The 21,489-nt window shown below is 44.9% G+C and overlaps 1 protein-coding gene across 1 annotated transcript; it reads right to left on the bottom strand.

The window, feature by feature from the left end:
* Positions 1 to 266: 266 nt before the first annotated feature.
* On the bottom strand, positions 267 to 623 carry LOC109704786 (the record flags this gene model as incomplete). Its single annotated transcript, XM_020225570.1, has 1 exon — positions 267 to 623. A coding segment is annotated over exon 1 (357 nt), but the record flags the coding sequence as incomplete, so codon positions are not given.
* Between the last annotated feature and the right edge of the window lie 20,866 nt (positions 624 to 21,489).

The raw sequence follows: 21,489 nt of genomic DNA, 5'->3' as shown, positions 1-21,489 counted from the left end.
CGATTCTAAGCAAAGTCTATTCCTCGGATTTCGAGAATTCACTTCCTTACATCCTCTCCACCTTAAAAGAGTTTCGTCCTCGAAACGAACTCAACGCTACTAAACTCACTTAGAACTTAAAGTCTAAACCCATACCTCAACTTAGTCCTCGAATAGGTGAGGGTGGTTCATCTTCATCTCACTCTCGAGCTCCCAAGTAGCCTCGCGATCACTATGATTGCTCCACCGAACCTTAATGTAGGGAATTTCTCGATTCCTCAACTTACCACCTCCCGAGCCAAAATCATCACCGGAAACTCCTCGTAGCTCATATCTTCTTGCAGTTCCGGCGGCTCATAGACCAAGACATGCTCAGGATCATGCACATACTTGCAGATATTGGAGACGTGGAATACGTTGTACACACTCACAAGCTTGAGTGGCAATGCAAGTCGGTAAGCCAGCGTCTCAATCCGCTCCAAGATCTCGTAGGGGCCAATATAACGAGGACTCAATTTCCCTCGCACCCCAAATCTCCTCACGCCTTTCATTGGCGAAACTTTCAAGAACACGCGGTCACCCACTGCGAACTCCAAATCTCTATGGCGCTTATCTGAATAACTCTTCTGTCGAGACTGCGCCATGAGCAATCTCTTGCGAGCAAGGTGGACTTTCTCCTCCGCTTCTCGCAATATGTCGGGAACGAATTCTATTCGCTCGCCCACATCACTCCAATGAATGGGAGATCGGCACTTCCGCCGATAAAGAGCCTCGAATGGTGCCATTCCCACACTCGCGTGATAACTGTTGTTGTAGGCGAACTCGGCCATCGGCAGGTGCTTACACCAATTCCCCTGGTAATCGATAATACACGCCCGCAACATATCCTCCAGGGTCTGGATGGTTCTCTCTGTCTGCCCATCGGTCTGAGGATAGAAAGCGGTACTGAAATCAAGTCATGTGCCCAGGGCTTCTTGTAGGCTCTGCCAAAAGTGTGAAGTGAACTTGGAGTCTCGATCTAACACAATCAATTCCGGCACCCCATGTAGGCTCACTATCTCGTCGAGATATACCTACGCGAGCTTCTCGCCTGCCCAAGTGTTGTCGATTGGCAGAAAGTGTGCCGATTTCATTAAACGATCCACAATCACCCAAATTGCATTGTGGCCACCCGTCGAACGATGTAAGCCAACGACGAAATCCATCGACACGTCTTCCCATTTCCAGACGGGAATAGATAGACTCTGTAGCTTCCCTGCTAGAAATCGACACTCCGCTTTCACCTGTTGGCATACCAAACACTTCGCCACGAAGCGCCCAATATCAACTTTCATTCCCGGCCACCAATAAAGCGTCTTTAACTCGTGAAACATCTTGGCACCGCCCGGGTGGTCAACATAAAGAGACCGATGCGCTTCTCGCAAAATCAGCTGGCGAAGCTCCTCGTCGTTTGGCACACACCACCGGTTTCGAAACCGAAGTGCACCACTAGCATCCATGCTAAAATCTCCGCCACGGCTACTTTCTATATTGTGTCGCACCTTCTGAAGAGTCGAGTCCGCAGATTGTAGATTCTTGATCCTCTCCAATAAGGTCGGTTGAACTACAAGCGCCATTAACTTAGTCAGAATTTCTGGGGCCACTACCTCAAGATTCATCTTCCCCATTTGCAGCCACAGGGGCGTCTGATTAGTAACCCACAAGGCTAAGTTCTCCGCTGACTTCTGGCTAAGTGCATCAGCGACTACGTTCGCTTTCCCGGGGTGGTAAAGAATATCAACATCATAGTCTTTAAGCAATTCCAACCACCGCCGTTGTCGCATGTTTAGCTCCTTCTGGGTAAATAAGTATTTCAAACTTTTATGGTCGGTGTAGATCTCGCAATGAGCACCATATAGATAGTGTCTCCAATGCTTCAAAGCGAAGATCAACGCTGCCAACTCTAAGTCATGTATAGGGTAGTTCTTCTCGTAGCTTTTTAACTGGCGGGATGCATACGCAATCATCTTCCCGCCTTGCATTGGCACACACCCCAAGCCCAGATAGGATGCGTCACTATAAACTACATAATCCTCACCTTGCACCGGTAAGGCGAGTACCGGAGTCGAAGTTAATGTTTCCTTCAACTCTTTAAAACTCCGGCCACACTCGTCGCTCCAAATGAATCTGGCGCCCTTCTGCAACAGACGGGTAAGTGGAGTCATGATCTTCGAGAACCCTTCCACGAACCGTCGATAATAACCTGCTAGGCCCACAAAGCTTCGGACCTCAGCAACATTCGTCGGGCGCGGCCAGTTCTCAATAGCCTCTACCTTCCTCGGGTCCATAGAAACACCACCCTCGGAAATAACGTGCCTGAGAAAAACGACTTCTCGGAGCCAGAAGTTACACTTCTTCAGCTTTGCGTATAACTTCTTCTCCCGAAGGATTTGAAGTACGATGCGCAAATGCTCCACATGCTCCTCTTCACTGCGCGAATAGACCAAGATGTCGTCTATGAAGACTACGACAAATCGGTCTAGACACTCCCTAAACACTCGGTTCATCAAGCTCATGAACGCAGCCGGGGCATTTGTAAGCTCAAATGGCATCACGGTGAACTTGTAGTGTCCATACCGCGTGCGGAATGCGGTCTTAAGAACATCCTCCGGCTTAATCTTCAACTGATGGTAGCCGGATTGAAGGTCGATTTTCGAGTACACTTGTGACCCCTGTAACTGATCAAACAAGTCGTCGATGCGGGGTAACGGGTACTTGTTCTTCACCGTGACCTTTTTCAACTCGCGGTAGTCCACACAGAGTTGAAAAGATCCGTCCTTCTTGCGCACGAACAACACCGGGGCTCCCCACGGCGACACGCTTGGCCTAATGAACGCCTTGTCAAGAAGATCCTGCAACTGATCCCTCAACTCTCTCAGCTCAGCCGGCGCCATGCAATACGGGGCCTTCGATATCGGTGCGGTCCCGGGAATCAAGTCTATCATGAACTCAATCTCCCGGTCCGGCGGCATCCCCGGTAACTCCACGGGAAATACATCTGGGAACTCCCGCACAACCGCCAATTCTTCGAGAGTCGGAACTACTAGATCGACTTCCACAACGGTCGCCAAGTAAGCCGAGCAACCGCTGTTAACCAGCTTCCTCGCTCTCGTCGCCGACACCGTCGTGGCAAAACACGAGTCTTGCAAGCTCGATACGTGAACTCCTCATCCCGGCTCCCGAAATATGATCACTCTGGTCTTGCAGTCGATAGACACATAATACTTCGAGAGCCAGTCCATGCCCAATATGACATCGAACTCTTTCAACCTCTTTAGCACCAATAGGTCAACCGGCATAATCCAGTCGCCTACTTGTATTGGGCACGCCAAACACCGCTTCCTAACAATGAATGATCGCCCGGGTCCTTCTACACACCAAACATTCTCCCCCAGACGGATCTCAATGTCATGCACTTGTGCGAATGATCGGTTAATGAATGAGTGAGATGCGCCAGTATCAAAAAGAGCTCTTGCTCGAACACCGTTAATCAGAACCATACCTGCCACCACATTGTGCTCCTCGGCTTCTGTGGGCTCCTCAACTTGCACTTGAGCGGCGTACATCCTTCCGCTAGGAGCCGATCGTGCAGGCTCAGGTTGGCGTGGCACCGCCGCACGTCCAGCAGATGTCACAGCAGGCGGAACCCCATAACGAGCCGGAATTGCCTGAGCCGATGTAACAGACGGGGTAGGAGAAGCTCCTCCCTGAAGACAGTCGCGTGTAATGTGTCCGGCTTGCCTGCACTTAAAACACTTTCATCGGCGTTGCTCACATACACCGGGTCGGTGGTCACCGCCGCAAAAGATACACCGCTGCGCTCCACGGCCCTTCGATTGCGATCGTGGATACTTCGGGGGCCTTCTGGAACTCGATTGTCGCCCCGAACCTCCGCCCGGTCGCTTCTTCCCTTTGTCCTTCTCGTACGTCTCACGGTCCTCACGCTCGCAGGCGTTCCAGTGCTCGACCCACAAGGCACGGTCCAAGGCTCCGCAAAAGTGTGGAACTTGAAGGCATGCACCGTCAGAAACACTCCAGGTCGGAGTCCTCTCACGAAGCAATCTGCTCGGTCTTGCTCCGTTGCCGCAACGTCCGGGACGCAATTCAGAAGATGAGTGAACTCCCGCTCGTACTCCCGAACCGTGCGGTTGCCTTACTTCAGCTTCCTGAAGTCTTCTCGCATCTTTCTCTTGTCGCTGTCGGGGAAGTACTCCGCGAACATCAATCTTCGAAACTTCTCCCAACCAATCGGGGGAAGATCCGGAGATCGATCCTGTTTCACCCTTTTCCACCACACCCTGGCCCGCTTATCGAAACAATGCGTGGCCAGATTCACCTTGTCCCGCTCCTTGGTATAAATGTCCTCGAACAAAGTCTCCATCGAGGCCAACCAAGTCTCCACCGTCCAAGGATCAATCATTTCTCCATCAAGCGTTGGCGGGTGGAACTTCGTGAACCTTGTGAGAGCCGTGTATCCACGCTCTCGCTCCGCCTCCTAAGCCGCTACCATGGGCGTAGGGGAACTAGACACCGCAGGAGGAATATCCACCGGTGGGGGTTGCGTCGCCACCGGAACCGGCGCGTCGCCCACACCCTCAACCGCATTGGGAGCGTGAACCGAAGGCGCAGGCAGATCACGGCCTGGACCAACAGCCGCAGCCGCCGCCGCTGCTTGACGCTCCATAAGCTCCTAGAGCCGATCGAACCGTCCCGTCAGCGCAGCAACTTGCGCCCGCAACTCCTGTACCTCGCTGGGCCCAGCTGGCTCTGGCGCCACCGGAGGCACGGCTGGCTCGGGCACCTCTGGAGGTGGTGCCGGAGCAGTCTTATGCACACAGCGTCTCTTCGGTGCCATGAGCTCCTGAAACGCAAACAATCAGTTAATTACTTAACCCAACAATGTCTTCGCAATTACGAAACGATACAGCTCAATTATGTTAATCAGACGGAAGCTCATAAGTGTACTCGTTCTCGGCTCTCGGCATTGTGTTGTTGGCCGCCAACACAACCGCCTTAAGCCAAGGACTAGTATCACTCAATTCACCTCTAGAAACTACTAGAGCATCGACATCCACTTCGACCCAATCTATCAACTTCCGTCGAGTCATCGGTTCACGTCGCACTCATGCACCTATAACCTTATGGTTTATCGTCCTAGAGTCTCCTAGGTCAGTCCTAGACTCTCCCTTTCGCTTGCTCTCACTCGCTCTGATATCACATTTGTCACGCCCTCGCCCCGAGATCGCTACCAATTTGGCGCGATTCGGGGGCGGCGAACGGACTGCCGGATGGACAGCAACTCCCCTGCCCGCCCAAGGCTCACACAACGAGATCATGTACACAAGTTTCCAGGAAATATACTTGATTACATACATGATCAAACAACGATAACGAAAGCACAAACAGTGCTATACAATACGAGAGCAAGCATCATGAGTAATACAACCATACAAGTGAGAGAAAGAGAGATACTTAACTATTCTATTACATCCATTCAACTTGATACATTTAATTACAACTCTTACGTTCTTTTCTCAAAATATAATCATATACAAATACAATCCTCTCAAAACCTCACCCTATACAAGATCTACTCTCAACATAAGTACAGGATGAGCTAATACATAAAAGAAGTAACCTCAACTAATACCACTAGGGCGCTATGCCCTTACCGCGATCCTCACTAGGGCTACTCGAACTCGGATCTGCAACAAAGTGGGATGAGAACTACGAATAGTTTCCAGTGGGTTCGGCCGCTGACTCCGCCGATCTCCCCACTAGGTCTAAGCAGGCACAGATAGATATGCAAATAGATAGATATTTTGCTGAATTGAAAGCATCTATAATAAATGGCAGGTATATAGAATGAACATATAACTATGCCTCAATCTGAAATGATGCGTGCATGTATCATAAGGTAAGGCTAAGTAACTGTAACACATTGGACCTTTGCAAATTGCGAGGTTCAAGTGTTTGATCCGTGTGTCGAGCTTTTTCAGACTTTCTGGAAGGTCGTAGACAGTGTTCCGACCTATGGCTCGCATCCCGAGAATTGTGGTTTTAAGCTGGTGCTAAAAGCCCAAAAAAATTGGACCTTGGTCAGCTCTCGGGTAGCCTGCAGCAGAGCTTGTACCGGAACAAGACTGGTATTGTACCGGTACAAGGTTGATGGTTGTACCGATACAGAGCCGCAGACCCCGTGACCCGAGCCTCGGGTTTGCATTTTCGTGGGCCTTGTACCGGTACAAGGGCCCGTGTACCGGTATAAGGTGGCAGATTTTGAGCAGTTTGATTCTGCAGGGGTTTTTTTGCGATTGTAGCCTATCTATATCAGCCCCCACGCCCTTGGGGACTCTCCCTGAGCTGAGATCACAGGAGAAGAAGGTAAGGGCTTCCTCTCTTCTTTCCCTCTTGGATTTTACTCCTCTTTGCTTGGATTTAGGAAGCTTTTTGCTCTCTTTTGCTTCCTAGAGCATTTTCCACCTTTGGAGAGGGCTTGGGGCTTGGTTTTGAGCTTGGTAGAGGAACAACCTTAGAAGTTGTGGACCTTTGAGCTTGGATTGAAGCTTCTAAGAGGTAAGCAAGTTGTTCCCTCCCTCTAGATTTTGGTTTTGATGTTTTATAGTAGATGAAACCCTAGATTGTGATATTAGGGTTTATTTTGGGTATTTTGAATCTAGGGCTTTTGAAGCTAGATTGAGTGGATTAGAGGCTTCCATTTGGTTGGATTGGAAGGGCTCTAGCTCTCTTTTGGAGTTTTAGAGGAGATTTTTGCACTAGAGGTGAGTTTTCCTCACCTATGCTTGATTAGCTTAATGATTGAACTAGGTATTGTTCGTTTGGCTCGTATGACACTTGTTTTTATACCTCTAGGGTACTAGGAGACTAGAGGACACCCTCGTGGGAGCGAACAAGGAGTTTCGTTGTCATCGGTGGGTTTGGCTTCGTGAAAATGGGGCGAAATAGCCCCTATGCTCTTTCTACTTGTCGTAAAATATTTGTAAATTCATTTCTATGCTAAATGGAATTTATATGAATTTTAGAGCACTTAAAATGCATGCCTTGTGTATTATGAAAATTTCACTATATAGTAGAGCTATATGAGTAGAATGCATGCATACGGGAAAAGTGCTTATTTTGCAAGTGGAAAATACATCTCTTATGAGGATTATGACTTGGAACATGTACTTTGGAATATTGTTGCCATACTTTGACATAGAGAACAAGAGTGTCATCAAGGGGCACTTGAAATTAGTAAACTATTAAACTGCAACATAGAGACATATTGATAGGCCACTACATATCCGCTATATTCCATGTTAGAGACATGATGACATAGAGATAGGCCATTGAGATACTTGATATATTCCATGTTGTTAGACATGAGGACTTGGCACTTGAGACAGATCATTGCTTCCTTGCCATTGTGCTCATTCGCACATACTTGTGAGGGTCGCTCCCTACAAGCCGGCACTCCGGAGATAGCCATCGCGACATATGCTCGCCCGTGCGGGATTCGGCGCCGAAGTGGATTGCCGTGGGGGAGGCTCATCCCTAGAGTGGGGATGTTGACTACCACGGGACCATTAGGCACGGCGCAGGTCAGATAGCCTTCGGGTGGGTCTTATATGATTGGGACTTGGTGACAGATCATACTTTATATGTTCGGTGTTCATGTGCGTATAGCTAGTAGTTGTTTCTTTACTTATGTAAATCTTGCTAAGTAGAGATATCATGATTATTCGGTACTCGTTTATTTATTTACTTACAGTGCATTTATCGCTTTTGTTATAGTTGTACACTGACCCTCTTTTATAGTTTCGGGCCTAGTGGAGCATTTCACTGAAGTCAGTAATTGCCCACTGGGAACTATTATTTAATAGTTCTCACGCCCCTGTTTCTATGTTTCCTTTTCAGAGCCTTCGGCACCGGCGTAGGCACGGGATCGCGGCAAGGGTGTCGGGTAGCTAGCTCGCGGAGAGTTCTTTTGCGCTAGGTGGTTACTCCTCCATTTTATATTTTGAGAAAGAGGAAGAGGTTTTGTACCATGTATAGAGAGACCACCTTGTACTTCATTTAGCACTAGTTATGGGATTCCTATTGTACTTACTCTATATTTTTATTTAGTGGACTTTCAGCTTATGCCCTTTTTCTTGTTATAGAACTAGTTGTACAATGCTCTGATATCACTAGATCTCTTGTATTATTGTTTTATCTATCGAAATTTTGTAAATGCCTTATATGTTTTAGACGTATGGCGGGTCTGGACACGTGTCGGGTAGGCTTCCGCTGAGCCCCGGGGGCGTGACAGATTAATTTGGTATCAGAGCCTAGGGTTGAGTCTTAGGGGACCTAGTAAACCTTAGGCCGGTTGGCCTATAGGAAATAGGCTCGTGAGAGACGAGGTCTATTCGACTTGTAAGCGAAAGTATCTAGATTGGGTATCTTGGATAACTCTAAAAGTGGAGTTAAATTGAAGTGTATAACTCCTAACTTCGCGGAGGGTTACGTTGGCGGCCGACAATGTAACATCAGGAGTTAGTGGTGAAGAACACTTCCTTACTTTCGCATGATTTGGGTATTGCTTATTGAGCGGGGATGCGATAGCGTGGGTTTTACTAACTTGCGCTTTTATGTTTTGTAGTGACGATGCCGATTACTCGTTCCCAATCTGCCGGGGCGGACAATGCGGCGAACTTTGAGGAGGTCGAGACCTCCGCTACCTCCGGATCTTGCGAGATCCGTGAGTTGAGGGGCCAGCTTGCGGCCCTCACCGACTTAGTCACTCAGCAGGCGGAGGCGGCCCGACAGCAGACTGAGGCGGCGCGCCGACAGGAGGCGCGGATGAAGCGCCTGGAGGATCTACTTCTGCAGCAGGCAGCAGCTTCTAGGGAGACGCAGGGCCCTACACCGCCAGCACCAGTTGTGGACGTTGCACCGAGAGCGCCGTCCCCCGCGCCCAGTTCTTCGCGTGCGGCGCCTGCGGCCGTACCCCAGGAGGAGGTTTTGGCGGCACCACCTGTGCAGAGGCCTCCGGTTGGAGCTGCTTTTCCTACCTTGGTTGAGGGGGCGGAGCGAGACAGACTGATGGAGCGCCTCAATGAGTTCAGGAGGTGCAGCCCCCGAGTTTTCGATGGCGAGAAGGTCGACCACTGGATCGTGGAGAAGTGGTTGATGCACATGGAGAAACTCTTCCGCGACACCTTCGTGGAGGAGAGGGATCGAGTTTGGCTCGCCACCCACCATTTGGACGGCGAGGCCTACCGCTGGTGGTTGGATCTCTAGGAGAACCCCTGCACAGACTTGGTAACTATCACTTGGAGGAGGTTCAAGGAGCTTCTGTTGGCGCACTACTTCCCGACCAGCGTCAAGCGGAAGATGGAGCAGGATCTGCGCAACTTGCGCCAATGCGACCGGACCGTAGCCGAGTACGAGAGGGAGTTTTCTCGGCTTCTGCATTGCGTGCCTTTCGTCGTGCGGGACGACGAGGACAAGGCCCGCATCTTCGAGCGAGGATTGAGACCGTCTATCTTCCGGTTTGTGCAATCCTCTAACCTCCAAACCTACCGGGAGGTGGTGGATCGCGTGCTCATTGTGGAGAGCGGCGCGGCGGATGTCCAAGAACAGCGAGAGGCTAGAGATAAAGGGAAGGCCAAGAGGCCTACGGCTGAGGGTGTGGGCCAGACGCACTCTAGGAGGCCGCCGAAGGATCCGAGGAGCCAGCAGCGTCGGCGTGGCTCGGCGACTCACCGTGGAGGTTTTGACCGACGCCGACCTCCCTAGTGCGTGATCTGTGGTGGTCCACACATTCCACCGCAGTGCCCACAGCGGGGAGGGAGGTGTTTCCAGTGTGGCCAGGAGGGCCACTTTGGGACCGAGTGCCCGAGGGGATCTTCACCGGCACCGTCGACTGCATCGGCACCGACTCTAACAGCCGTCAGCCACGGGACTCCGTCGACACAGTACCAGCCTGGGCGGCCACCCGTCCAGCGTCAGAGCGAGGGATCTCGACAGGCCCCGAGTAGGCGCATGTATGCCGCTCAGACCGAGGAGGCGGCAGCAGCCGAGGATGTGGTTGCAGGTATCATTTTACTTGATGGCATTAGAGTTCGTGCTTTATTTGATACCGGTGCATTGCATTCATTCATAGATCGGCTGTTTGCTGAGTTGCATGGTGTGATATACCGAAAATTCGAAAAATAAAAGTATCGAACTTTAGTCAAATTGACCAAAGTGCGAGGACGGTACACTTCGGAAAGCCGAAGGTGTTAAAATGATCAAAAGTGAGTTGTGGAAGGTTTTCGAGAGCTAAAGAATCAAATTCTGCAAAACTACAGATTTTCAGCTCTCGGGGACCGGTCCCTAGTGGGAGAGACCAGTCCCCGAACGCGTGCAGAGTGAGACAGCCGAAAAATCGGCTAAGTCCTGGAAGGACAGCTCTCGGGAACCGGTCTCTGTCTGAGAGACCGGTCCCCCAGAGACCGGTCCCCCAAGGAGGGACCGGATGCATTGCGCGCGGCAGCTCTGGCTGCGCAGGGCGGGCCTTCGGGGACCGGTCCTTGCTCGGGGAGACCGGTCTCTGCCTGCGCGAACTGCCCAGTTCGGGCAGTTGAAATAGATAAAAGTTGAGGGGTTTATTAGCATTTTTGCCACCCAATGGTTATGTAAGGGGGCTGAAAGAGCCTTTCTCTCATTCCACTCCCTCTCACACTCTCTCCTCTCTTTCTCTCTCTAGAAGACAAAGAAGGAGAAGAAGAAGAAGGAAAGAAAGGAAGACAAAGAAGGAAAAGAAGGTGAAGAAGAAGGTCAAGGAGCAAAGGAGCTTCATCTTCTTCCCCTCTAGTGCAAGAAAAGGAAGCTTACAAGGTAAGCTTCAACTCTAATGTAGTAAAACCCTAGAAATGGGTTTGAATGAACCTAGAGATGGTTTTAATGGAATATCTAGTAGTTTTGAAGCTTTCTTTTGCTTCTTTAGAGATCAAATCCATGGTTGAGCTCAAGGTGAGCTTCAACCCACCTCTAATGGTGAAATCCAAACTAGGGTTTTGGAAAGCCTAGGAATGGTTCTAATGGATTATTTAGAGTATAGTGAAGCTACTTTTGCTTCCCAATGAGATCAAACCCTAGGTTTGACATGAGTATTGGAGCTAGGGCACCAAATTGGGGCTTTTGCTCATGAAGGTTTCTAAGTACGATTGACCCTCTAAAAACCTAATTGGGGGTATTTCCGACGCGTTGGTGCGCTCGGAATAGCATTTCGAAAAGTGTATGAAAAGTTATGGGCAAAATGGCCTAATAAGGGTTCGTTTTGCCGCAGGTAAAGAACGAGGCATCTAAAAATCCTAAGAAAATCATCGGAGCACCTAAAGAGACCTACAAGGTGGGTGGTGCTTCTCAAACTCATTGAAATTCTCTCTATGCCTAATGTGTCATTCTTTGAGCATATGTTCTATATATTGTTGCATGCATTTTAGGGTAAAGTAATGATGAAATGTGATGATTGCATGATTGTGAGCACAACTTGCATAATGAGATGGTTGAGAACCTAATAATGTCAAAACCCTATATGTATGCATGAGAGAAATGTGAGCACCCAAAGTGAGCAAAAGAACAGAGTGGCACATTGACATAGATCGAGTGGCATTCGATAAAGCTAATGTGAAATGACACTAGAGTTAGTGTGATGTAAAGAATTAAAGTGATGTAAAGAATGATGAAAATGACAATGTGTAAAGTTAAAGTAAAGTGGGCAATAAGAACAAGAAATGTAAAGAACAAGAATGCTAAAGATGGCAAAAGTAAAAGAAAAGTAAAGAACAATTATTGCTAGAGTTAGCGACATAAAGTGATGAAAGAACACTAGAGCTAGTGTAAAGTCAAGATTGAACTAATAATCCTTTGAGTTAAGGATATGATCATACTTGCTATTGAGTTCCATGCTCGAGGGCGGTCGCTCCCCCTCGGGCGATGCGCTCCGGAGTTATGCATCCGGGTTGGAGTAGACCCGTAAGGACGGTCCTAGCTGGTGAGTACCTGCGATGATGGACTTAACGTGAAGCAAGTTAATGTGGCGAAACCCCCGGGTTAGCCTTAATGATTAAAGAGCAAAGCACAAAGAATAAAGAGCAAAGAACAAAGAGTAAAGTTAAAGAATGAAAGAACTTGCATAATCTGCATATGTTTAATGTTGAGCATACTTCCTGCTTTTGTTCAGGCATATTAGTATCATGTTATAGATTGGTTACCATATTTCAGCTTATCCTTTCTATTATGCCTGAGTTAGTCCTAGTGGGAAAGTCGGTGATGTTGAGGCCGAACCCACTGGGAACTTTGTTGTAGTTCTCACCCCACTATTTCCACAGAGCCGGGACCGAGCGAGCCGGCGAGCGACCGAGGTAAAGGTATCGCGCCTTAGACAGAGGCCACCGATGTTGGGTTTCATTTTGTAGTAAAATACCTTATGATCATCTTTTGTATTTGATGGTTTAACAAAGAAAGAGAAGAATGTAAAGCTTATTTTGAGGTAAATGTGTTGTAAGAAAGAAATGATGAGATTATGTAAGAACAGCAAAGAATCTTAAAGGTAAGAGATGGACGCAATGTATATGATCTAAAATGAATCATATTACTTGTGTAGAATGTTTAGTTTCCTTTTCTTTCACTTGTGGCTACTGCTTACCCTCGTGTAAGCCGTTGTGTATGTTTCCGCTAGTGCTTTTCTCTATTGATGAAAATGTGCATGTGATGAGCCTTGGGCGGATAGGGGAAACTCTGTCCGTTCGGCGTCTGTTTGACGTGCTCGGGTCGGGCCAAATTGGCATCGGTCTCGGGGCGTGACACATGGCATCCCGTTGGTTTCTTTACTGCATTCTATAAGATATGGATCCCGAGGATCTAAAAGGTAAGTAACACCTAGAGTGGGGTGAATAGGTGTAAAAACGGTAAACTCGAAAATCTCGATGCAAATAAAACAAAGTAGCGGAAAATAAAACAGCACACCGAGAATTTAACGTGGGAAAACTCCAATTCGGAGTGAAAAACCCACGGGACCGATCACGCGAAGAAAATTCACTAAGAAAACTTGAGTACAAGTGATTTTGACAAAAATACACGACTCAATTTACCGATTTCTTGTTGATGGTGATCTTCGTCGGTCCTCGATCGATAGGAATCCACCAATCGACCTCGCTGCAACTCCTCGCAGCGTCAACGCCTCAACTCCTCGAAGCATCCACCGAATCCTCGGCTTCACGCGAGATCCACGCGTCGAACCTCCTTCCGGAGCTTATAGAATCGAAGATTTGTGATGATTTAACCTTTGAATACTATAAGCTATGAGGGTTCACCGTTAATCAAAAATCTACTTGATTCTCGTATGAGTTCTCGAGTAAAAACGAAGAATCAAGCCGATTGTTGATTGTTAGAAACTCGTTATGTGAATCGAAATATTGAAACGGAAAAACAAGTTTCTAGGGTTTAGAATCTGTAAATATTCGAAGCCTTGAACCTTAGATGACCCACATAGCTTATTTATATATTTAGAAAACTTAGAAGTAGACTAGGATTGCAAAAAGTCCTTTTTTAAAAACCTATGTCGTCCTCAGAGACCGGTCTTCTCGAGGAGACCGGTCTGTGAGAGACCGGTCTCTCAAGTGAGGAACCGGTCCCTCGCTGCGTGACCAAAATCACAACGTTCGGGAACCGGTCTCTCAAGCTTGAGACCGGTCCCTCGCTGCGCGACAGAAATACCAAGGTTCGGGAACCGGTCTCTCATCTCAGGGGACCGGTTGCATCAATGTTCACGCAGTGAGAACCTTAGGGGAACCGGTCTCTTGACCTCAAGGACCGGTCCCTGAAGACAGAAAAGTTCAGTAAAGTATTTTTAAAGCAATCTAAGGCTTCTGAACTTATTCTACTCAAATATCTTCATCACAAATGATCTTTTCTTCATACCTTAGGTGCCGAACTTTACGAGTGAGTCTTTTTCCTTCAATTTAGATCTTTTCTTCAATCTTCTGCAATCAACTCTTCAAGACTCCATTCAACATTACGAAATCCGCCAACCTATAAAATCCTTTACAATCTCCCCCTTTGGCGATTTCGTGACAAAATATATTTACAAAGTTCGTACACAACTCATAAAGAAGATCATCGCAATCACCAAACGATAATCTCCTGCATGATCGATCCAATAAATAAAAATTACACTTTTACAACCTTAATACAAACTCTATGACTTAGACATGGAGTCTTTGAAGTCTTGAATTATTCCTGCAAAAACATTCTTAAAGCATAATCAAGATTCAAGTAAACTTATCAAGATCAAACATAAATAAAGTATCAAGTCATAGTTCAGTAAGTCATAGTTCATAGTCAAGTACAAGTCAAATTTATACAACTAACATAACTAAGCAAAGTGCATCATCTAAACTAGATGCTAACATAACTAAGCAAAGTGCATCATTAAGCAAAGTGCATCATCTAAGCTAGATGCTAACATAACTAAGCAAAGTGCATCATCTAAGCTAAATGCATGCGTCATCATCATCAAGACCATCAAGAACCACCACCATCACCATCTCCCCCTTTTTGTCAGAAAGCGCCAAAATGACAAAAGAAGGAACCCGGCAACTCCTAATCAGAAGCATCCCCTGGAGGTAAATCTGCTCGGCAACACCCTAACTTGTCAAAAATCATATTCAATAAGCGCTTCATCTTGCTCACATCCTTCCGAATCGCAGCTTGCTCCGCAGACAATTTCTGAAGCTCCTCAGATAACCGTTGTTGCTCACGATACATAGAGGAAACTGAGATATCTTCCTCGGAAATGTCCATAGAAGGACGTGAAGAAGTAGCAGTAGCAGGAGGTGGAGCAGCAGGAGGGGAAGAAGCACGCTAAGACGGGGTACGAAGCTGCACCGAGGACTTCACAAATGTCCTTTCATATATCCGACCCAAACTATGTTCATAAGATGTACACCGGACATCCACGTCATGAAGTCGCAGAATCCTCATGACTATCAATGGAAAGGGCAGTCTCTCATTTTGCCCAGAAGTCTTGATGTCCTTTGCCATTCTCCGCCAGATCAGAAACGGAATATTCATGTTAATATTTTTGGCACTTACAATATCCGGCCTTCCCAAGAGATACATATACATAATACGATCCCATCTCAGAATCTTCGTGTTCGCAAGTGGCAAAATATTGTAGCAAACCATGAAATTCAGAAACCTATACTCCATTTTGAAATATTTGGACATAACCATAATTCGGTTGGACTAGTACCCGGCATACAAATAGTGTTTACGATACGGTTCCAATCGCGAAGTAAGTCGAACCCGGCCTGCAGATATTCCACTCCCTCAGTTCTTGCTTCCATTCCGAGCACAGACGCTATCGTATCAGGAGTGATTGATAACTCAACACCACGTACAGAAGTCTTAAATACGTACGGGCCGCCGTCGGAGTCACTCAGGTGACCTGCTCTCATATAAAATTCTCTGATCAACTCCAGACAAAAACCGGTTTATTCCGGGAAATCACATATCTGATGAAGATTTTCCTGTTCAAACAAATCCTGAAATCCAGGCACACAGCTAATGATACTGGCAACCCCAACATCTCGCTCACCAATGCAGTGTTTCGACGAGTACATTGACCGTCGAGCAGATGGAACATCGTGTAGACTGTGACGCGGAGGCTCAGAACCGTGTTCTCTAATGTCAACACCTCCAGACTTGCGACGACCGGGACATTCAGTCGCCTTTCCTTTGCCTTTATCCACGGCTTTTTCTTTTCCCTTGCCTTTCCCTGTATCCTTATCCTTAGCTAACACCTCGGGAACAAACGCCTCCCAATCCGGCTCGTCCTCCTCAGAGTCGTCGCCTGGAGCATATTCGCTCTCTTCATCTTTCGGTTGATACTCAATCGGCCGTTTAGCTTTGGAGCGCTGTCGTTTGCTTCCACGACCACCCCCAGCCATAAGAACAACAAGCACAAGAATCCACGAGTACATTTTCGAAAAGCACCTGTTAAACATAATGGAATTTACATATGGAACACATGTATTTTTTTTTTTTTTTCGTAAAATCCAAAAATTTTCAGCAAATTGGTATATAAATACGAAATAATCCTAAAGGCCACATAATCATGAGAAACATGAACAAATCATGCAACAAAATCAGCAAAAACTAATTTTTCACGAAAACTTTGAAAACCAAGGTTTTGATGATAAAAAAACTACAAAACTTGACCAAAAAATAAAGAGATTCCAAACAAGATGAAAACAACAGGTCTCATAACAAGATCGAAGCATAAACATGCATTTTTAGCAAGATCTTTAGAACCCTCATCAAAAAATCTGAAACAAGATACATTTTCGGAGAATATGACATAAACGCAACAAAATCCGAAAATCATACCTAAAATCAATGCAATCCAAGGAGAAACAAGAGGAAACCCTGATCTGTAGACAAGAGAAGTGCCAAGGAGGAAAGCAGGAGAAAAAAGATCACGCTCAAAAAACAGATCGTGCGATAAGCCCTTTATCGGGTCCGGTGGAGGGATCGGTCTCTCTCGCCTGGGACCGGTCTCAGAGCCTGAATTTTTTAAAAATTTTAAATTGAGGCCCGAAAATTCCAGAAAAATTATAAGATATGTCACAATGTTCAAACATAAAAAATAACCAATTTCCAGCCCAAAAACTTCAAATAAAATTTCATAAATAAATTTTGAAAAATCAATTTCAGAGATATTCAAATTTACAAAATTGTTGACCCGAAAATCAATGAAAATTCTTGATACATATCAAATAAAATCCCACACATCATACAAGATCTAGGAACTTATTGTATCATTTTACCATCATATTTTGTTAAAGAAAATGAATAAATAATTCTCAGAATTGTGAAATTAACATAATATGTTCAAATTGAGTTATGCACGATATACGAGACAGGAGTGGCTCTTTGAGCATCTTTTTATTGACATTCCACCTTATATCACCTACAAAATGTATAGCTCTTTGAGCATATTATTTTAAAAAAAAAATTTCTCTCTGAAAGGTACTTTCCTTTTGTCTTACATAGATACTTTAATCAACATGTGGTAGCTGCACACACTGACCGGACGACCGGGGTGGTAGCTCTTTCTTCCATGTGGTGGTAGTTTTCACACTCCCAGCAGGGATGTAACTCTTTCCACATCTTGAATTTCAGAAATTTTCATAACCAAAATTGGAAAGACTCCCCCTAAATTAGTGCAACCCTCAAGTCAAAAATATTATCGCAATTTCAAAAACAGAGAAAGAGTTACTCATCTCAAAACTAATAATCAAACAAACAATTGCAACATTCAAAGTTCGAAGCATGAGGTGCTGAATTTGATTCAATATGCTAAATAGAGCTTCAATGATTTGATCGTTCAAAAATATGCCAATAGAGAATAACCCTGACAGTGATCAATCAAAAATTAAATATGAAATAATTAAAGTCACAGACCAATTCATCTTCTAAAACAGTAATATCATTCACGAAATTCAATCCTCTCTTAAGCATAATCAGAACACACTGGAATACATGCACATAAAAATGCAACAAGCATATGATCTATGGCCCACACGAATATATCTAGTTCGAAGGATTCATACCAATTGCCTTTCTTAAATGCAGAAAACGCTTTTGATCCAAAAGGTTTGGTTAAAATATCTGCAAGTTGATTTTCAGTTGAAATATATTCAAGTTGTAAAATGTTTGATTCAACCAGTTCTTTTAAAAAGTGATATCTTAGTTCGATATGTTTTGTTCGAGAATGTAAAACAGGATTTTTTGAAATATTAATTGCACTCGTGTTGTCACACAGAATAGTAAGAGTGGTGGAAGGGATCCAATAGTCGCTTAGTAAACTCTTCATCCAGATCAATTGAGTAGAGCAACTTCCGGCCGCAATGTATTCAGCTTCTGCAGTGGAAAGTGCAATACAATTTTGTTTCTTACTGTGCCAAGCAACCAAACAATGTCCAATGTAAAAACAAGCTCCACTAGTACTTTTTCGATTATCTGCGGAGCCTGCCCAGTCAGCATCTGAGTAGCCGATTAGATCAAGAGATGTTCCCATAGGATACCAGAGGCCATACTCGGTTGTTCCTTTAACATACCGAATGATCCTTTTAACCGCTTTCAGATGTACTTCCTTAGGGTTAGCCTGATAACGAGCACAAATTCTAACACTAAACGCAATATCTGGTCTGCTTGCAGTTAAGTACAATAGACTACCAATCATGCTTCTGTATTGTTTCTCATCCACACTCTGACCTTCTAAATTCAATCCCAGTCCTTTGTTGCTTGTACCCATTGGAGTGTCAAAATTCTTTGTATTGTCCAATCCAAATTTCTTAACCAGTTCCTTTGCATACTTGGTCTGAGACAAATGAATTCCATCTTTTGATTGTTTAACTTGAAGTCCAAAGAAATAATTAAGCTCCCCCATCATCGACATCTCAAACTCGCTGGTCATTAACTTTGCAAAATCAGCGGCATCCTTATCTTTAGTAGCCCCAAAAACTATGTCATCCACATAGATTTGTGCCACAATGAAATTATCCTTCAAGTGTTTTACAAAGAGTGTTCTATCCGCTCCCCCTCGGTTGTAGCCCTTTTCCAAAAGATATTTTGTCAAGCGTTCGTACCATGCGCGCGGAGCCTGTTTTAGTCCATAAAGTGCTTTTTTCAGTCGAAAAACGTGATTTGGAAATTTTGAGTCTATAAAACCTTTCGGTTGTTCAACATAAACTTCCTCTTTTAAAAATCCGTTTAGAAATGCACTTTTAACATCCATTTGAAAAAGAGTGATTTTAAAATGACAGGCAATCGCGAACAAGGTACGAATAGATTCAAAACGGGCAACCGGGGCGAAGGTTTCATCAAAGTCTATTCCCTCAATTTGTGAGTACCCCTGAGCCACAAGTCTCGCTTTGTTCCGCACAATAGTAACATCCTCATTTTTCTTATTCTTAAAGATCCATTTGGTACCTATGATGTGTTGTTGCTCAGGACGAGGCACTAATTCCCATACATCATTGCGAACGAATTGACCAAGTTCTTCTTGCATTGCATTTATCCAATATTCATCAAGTAAAGCTTCGTCAATATTCTTTGGCTCAATCAAAGATACATAGCATGCAAATTCACATTGTAGTTGACTTCGTGTTCGCACTCCAACATTAGGATCTCCAATAACATTTGATAAAGGATGATCTCTTGACTGTGTCAGGGGTGTAGTCTCAGGAGATACGCTAGGGATTTCAGATGAGGTGTTTTGAGGCTCAGATGAATCATTTGATGTAATATTTTTGGAAGATGTAATTGAATTATCAAGTGCAGAAACATCATCATTCACAGGCAATACAAATGGAGAATCATTATCATCATCATTCATCAAGGAGTTAGAAGAACCATTTACGAAAGAATTTACAGAAGAAGCTTCATCTACTCTTATATTAATAGATTCTATCACCATCTTAGATCGTAAATTGTACGCACGATAAGCACGACTTGTAGTAGAATAACCAAGGAAAATTCCTTCGTCACTTCGGGAGTCAAATTTTCCAAGATTTTCACAATCCCGAAGGATAAAATATTTACTCCCGAAGACACGAAAGTATTTAACATTGGGTTTCCTACCAAGCCAAAGTTCATAAGGAGTATTCAAAGTACCCGGGCGCACATAAATCCGATTGATAACATAGACAGCCGTGTTCACTGCTTCGGCCCAAAAGTGTAAAGCAATTTTCTTACTATGAAGCATATCACGAGCCATCTCCTGCACAGCCCGATTCTTGCGCTCAACCACTCCGTTTTGTTGGGGTGTATAAGGAGCCGAGAATTCATGTTTTATACCATTTGAAACACAAAAATCAACAAATTTAGAATTTATGAATTCTCCCCCTTGATCACTTCGAATACGTACAATTTTATCATTTCGTTCAGTCATAAGACGAAGACAGATTTCAGAAAAAGAGTCAAAAGTATCAGCTTTTTCTCGTTAAGAAAGGCACTCGCACACAAACGAGTAAAATCATCACAATGGGCAAAACCTATAACGTTTTCCACCCAAACTGGATCCTAGATGTCCCATCAAATCCATGTAAGTAATCTCTAACGTTAGATGTCCCTAAGATGATCAGATTCTATGTGCAGACCTAGTTTGTTTCCTCATTGACAGCCCCCACATCACAGTGTTTCTTTGAAGTCAATCTTAGGTACACACTCTAGGCAACCATCCTCTTAGTTATCTGGATAGCTTCCTTAAAGTTTATGTGACCGTAGTCGTTTCATGGCCATAAAGTCTCAGTTAATCATAATGACGCCATTGTTTGACAATGTTCAGTCGAGATAGACTAGGACTACATAACAGTTATTTTAAGATCTAATGCCCTTTAGCGAAAAGCATTGTCATCACGAGTCACATGGCATTCTTAATCGAAAATGTAAAGAATACCCATCAATCACAAAAGTTGGCTTATTGCTTACAAGATTAGATTTCAGCGAGCTCCTCAACATAGAAAACATCATTCAAAGAGGCCATCTGAGATAGTCACGTCCTTTTCCAACATTTTGATGACCGACCGTCTCGTAAAAAACCAACAAGTCCTCACAGACAAGATTTGTTCAAAGAGTAACAATTTTATCTCCGTCATACAAAAGTGGCAGGAACAACCACTAACCAGATACATGAACTTTTACACCCTCTGCATGAACAAGTGTGATTGCGGGTCAGACTTATGCGCAATCCAAATAGCCGTTACGTGTTTTGGTTGATCCGATCATCTGCTTTGTAATCGTGGTGTGACGATTTGAGTTGGCTTCCTCTTCATATCTCTCTTGGTTTCCATCTATGTTTTGCCTTTGGCTCGAGTATTGATTCCCAAGGTGTCTCTTCTAAATGTTCTGCAGTCTTTGAGTCACAGTTGACTTCGTTGTCGTTTTAGGATCACTGATTCTCAATGGTAGCTATTTGAGACTAATTTCCCTTTTTTGGTAGCAGATTTCTTTATGTGTCGCCCCTAAAACACCTACAAACAACCTACAAGTTTTGTTTAGCAAAATTGTTTTTAGAGAGACGTACACTTACCAAAAGTTAGAACAGCAGTTGACGAGTTTTCATCATCTTTCTTCGTAACTTCTGATCAATATTGTCCGTCATAACAAGCCAAAGTTATTTGTTTTGACCAAGTCCAACATTCTTGTCTAACGTTGCTCGAATGCCAGACGAAAATTGTGTTCAAATCGACTAATCCAGTTGCATGAATATGTCTTTTGGTGAATCCATATCTTGCTTCCTGCTTCTGATTTTACTTGGTAAGAAATTGATGTTCTCCACCTGTAGTCTCTTTTTCTTTTTCAAGTAACTGCAACACGTTCTCAACATTAATAGGAGTGTAAGCCTTGAATCAACCCATCCTTTCTTGCGTA

The sequence above is a fragment of the Ananas comosus genome, unplaced genomic scaffold, assembly GCF_001540865.1.
Source record: "Ananas comosus cultivar F153 unplaced genomic scaffold, ASM154086v1, whole genome shotgun sequence".
Taxonomy (NCBI): Eukaryota; Viridiplantae; Streptophyta; class Magnoliopsida; order Poales; family Bromeliaceae; genus Ananas; species Ananas comosus.
The sequence above is the reverse complement of the archived record's forward strand: the minus strand, read 5'-3'. Positions and strand labels throughout refer to the sequence as shown.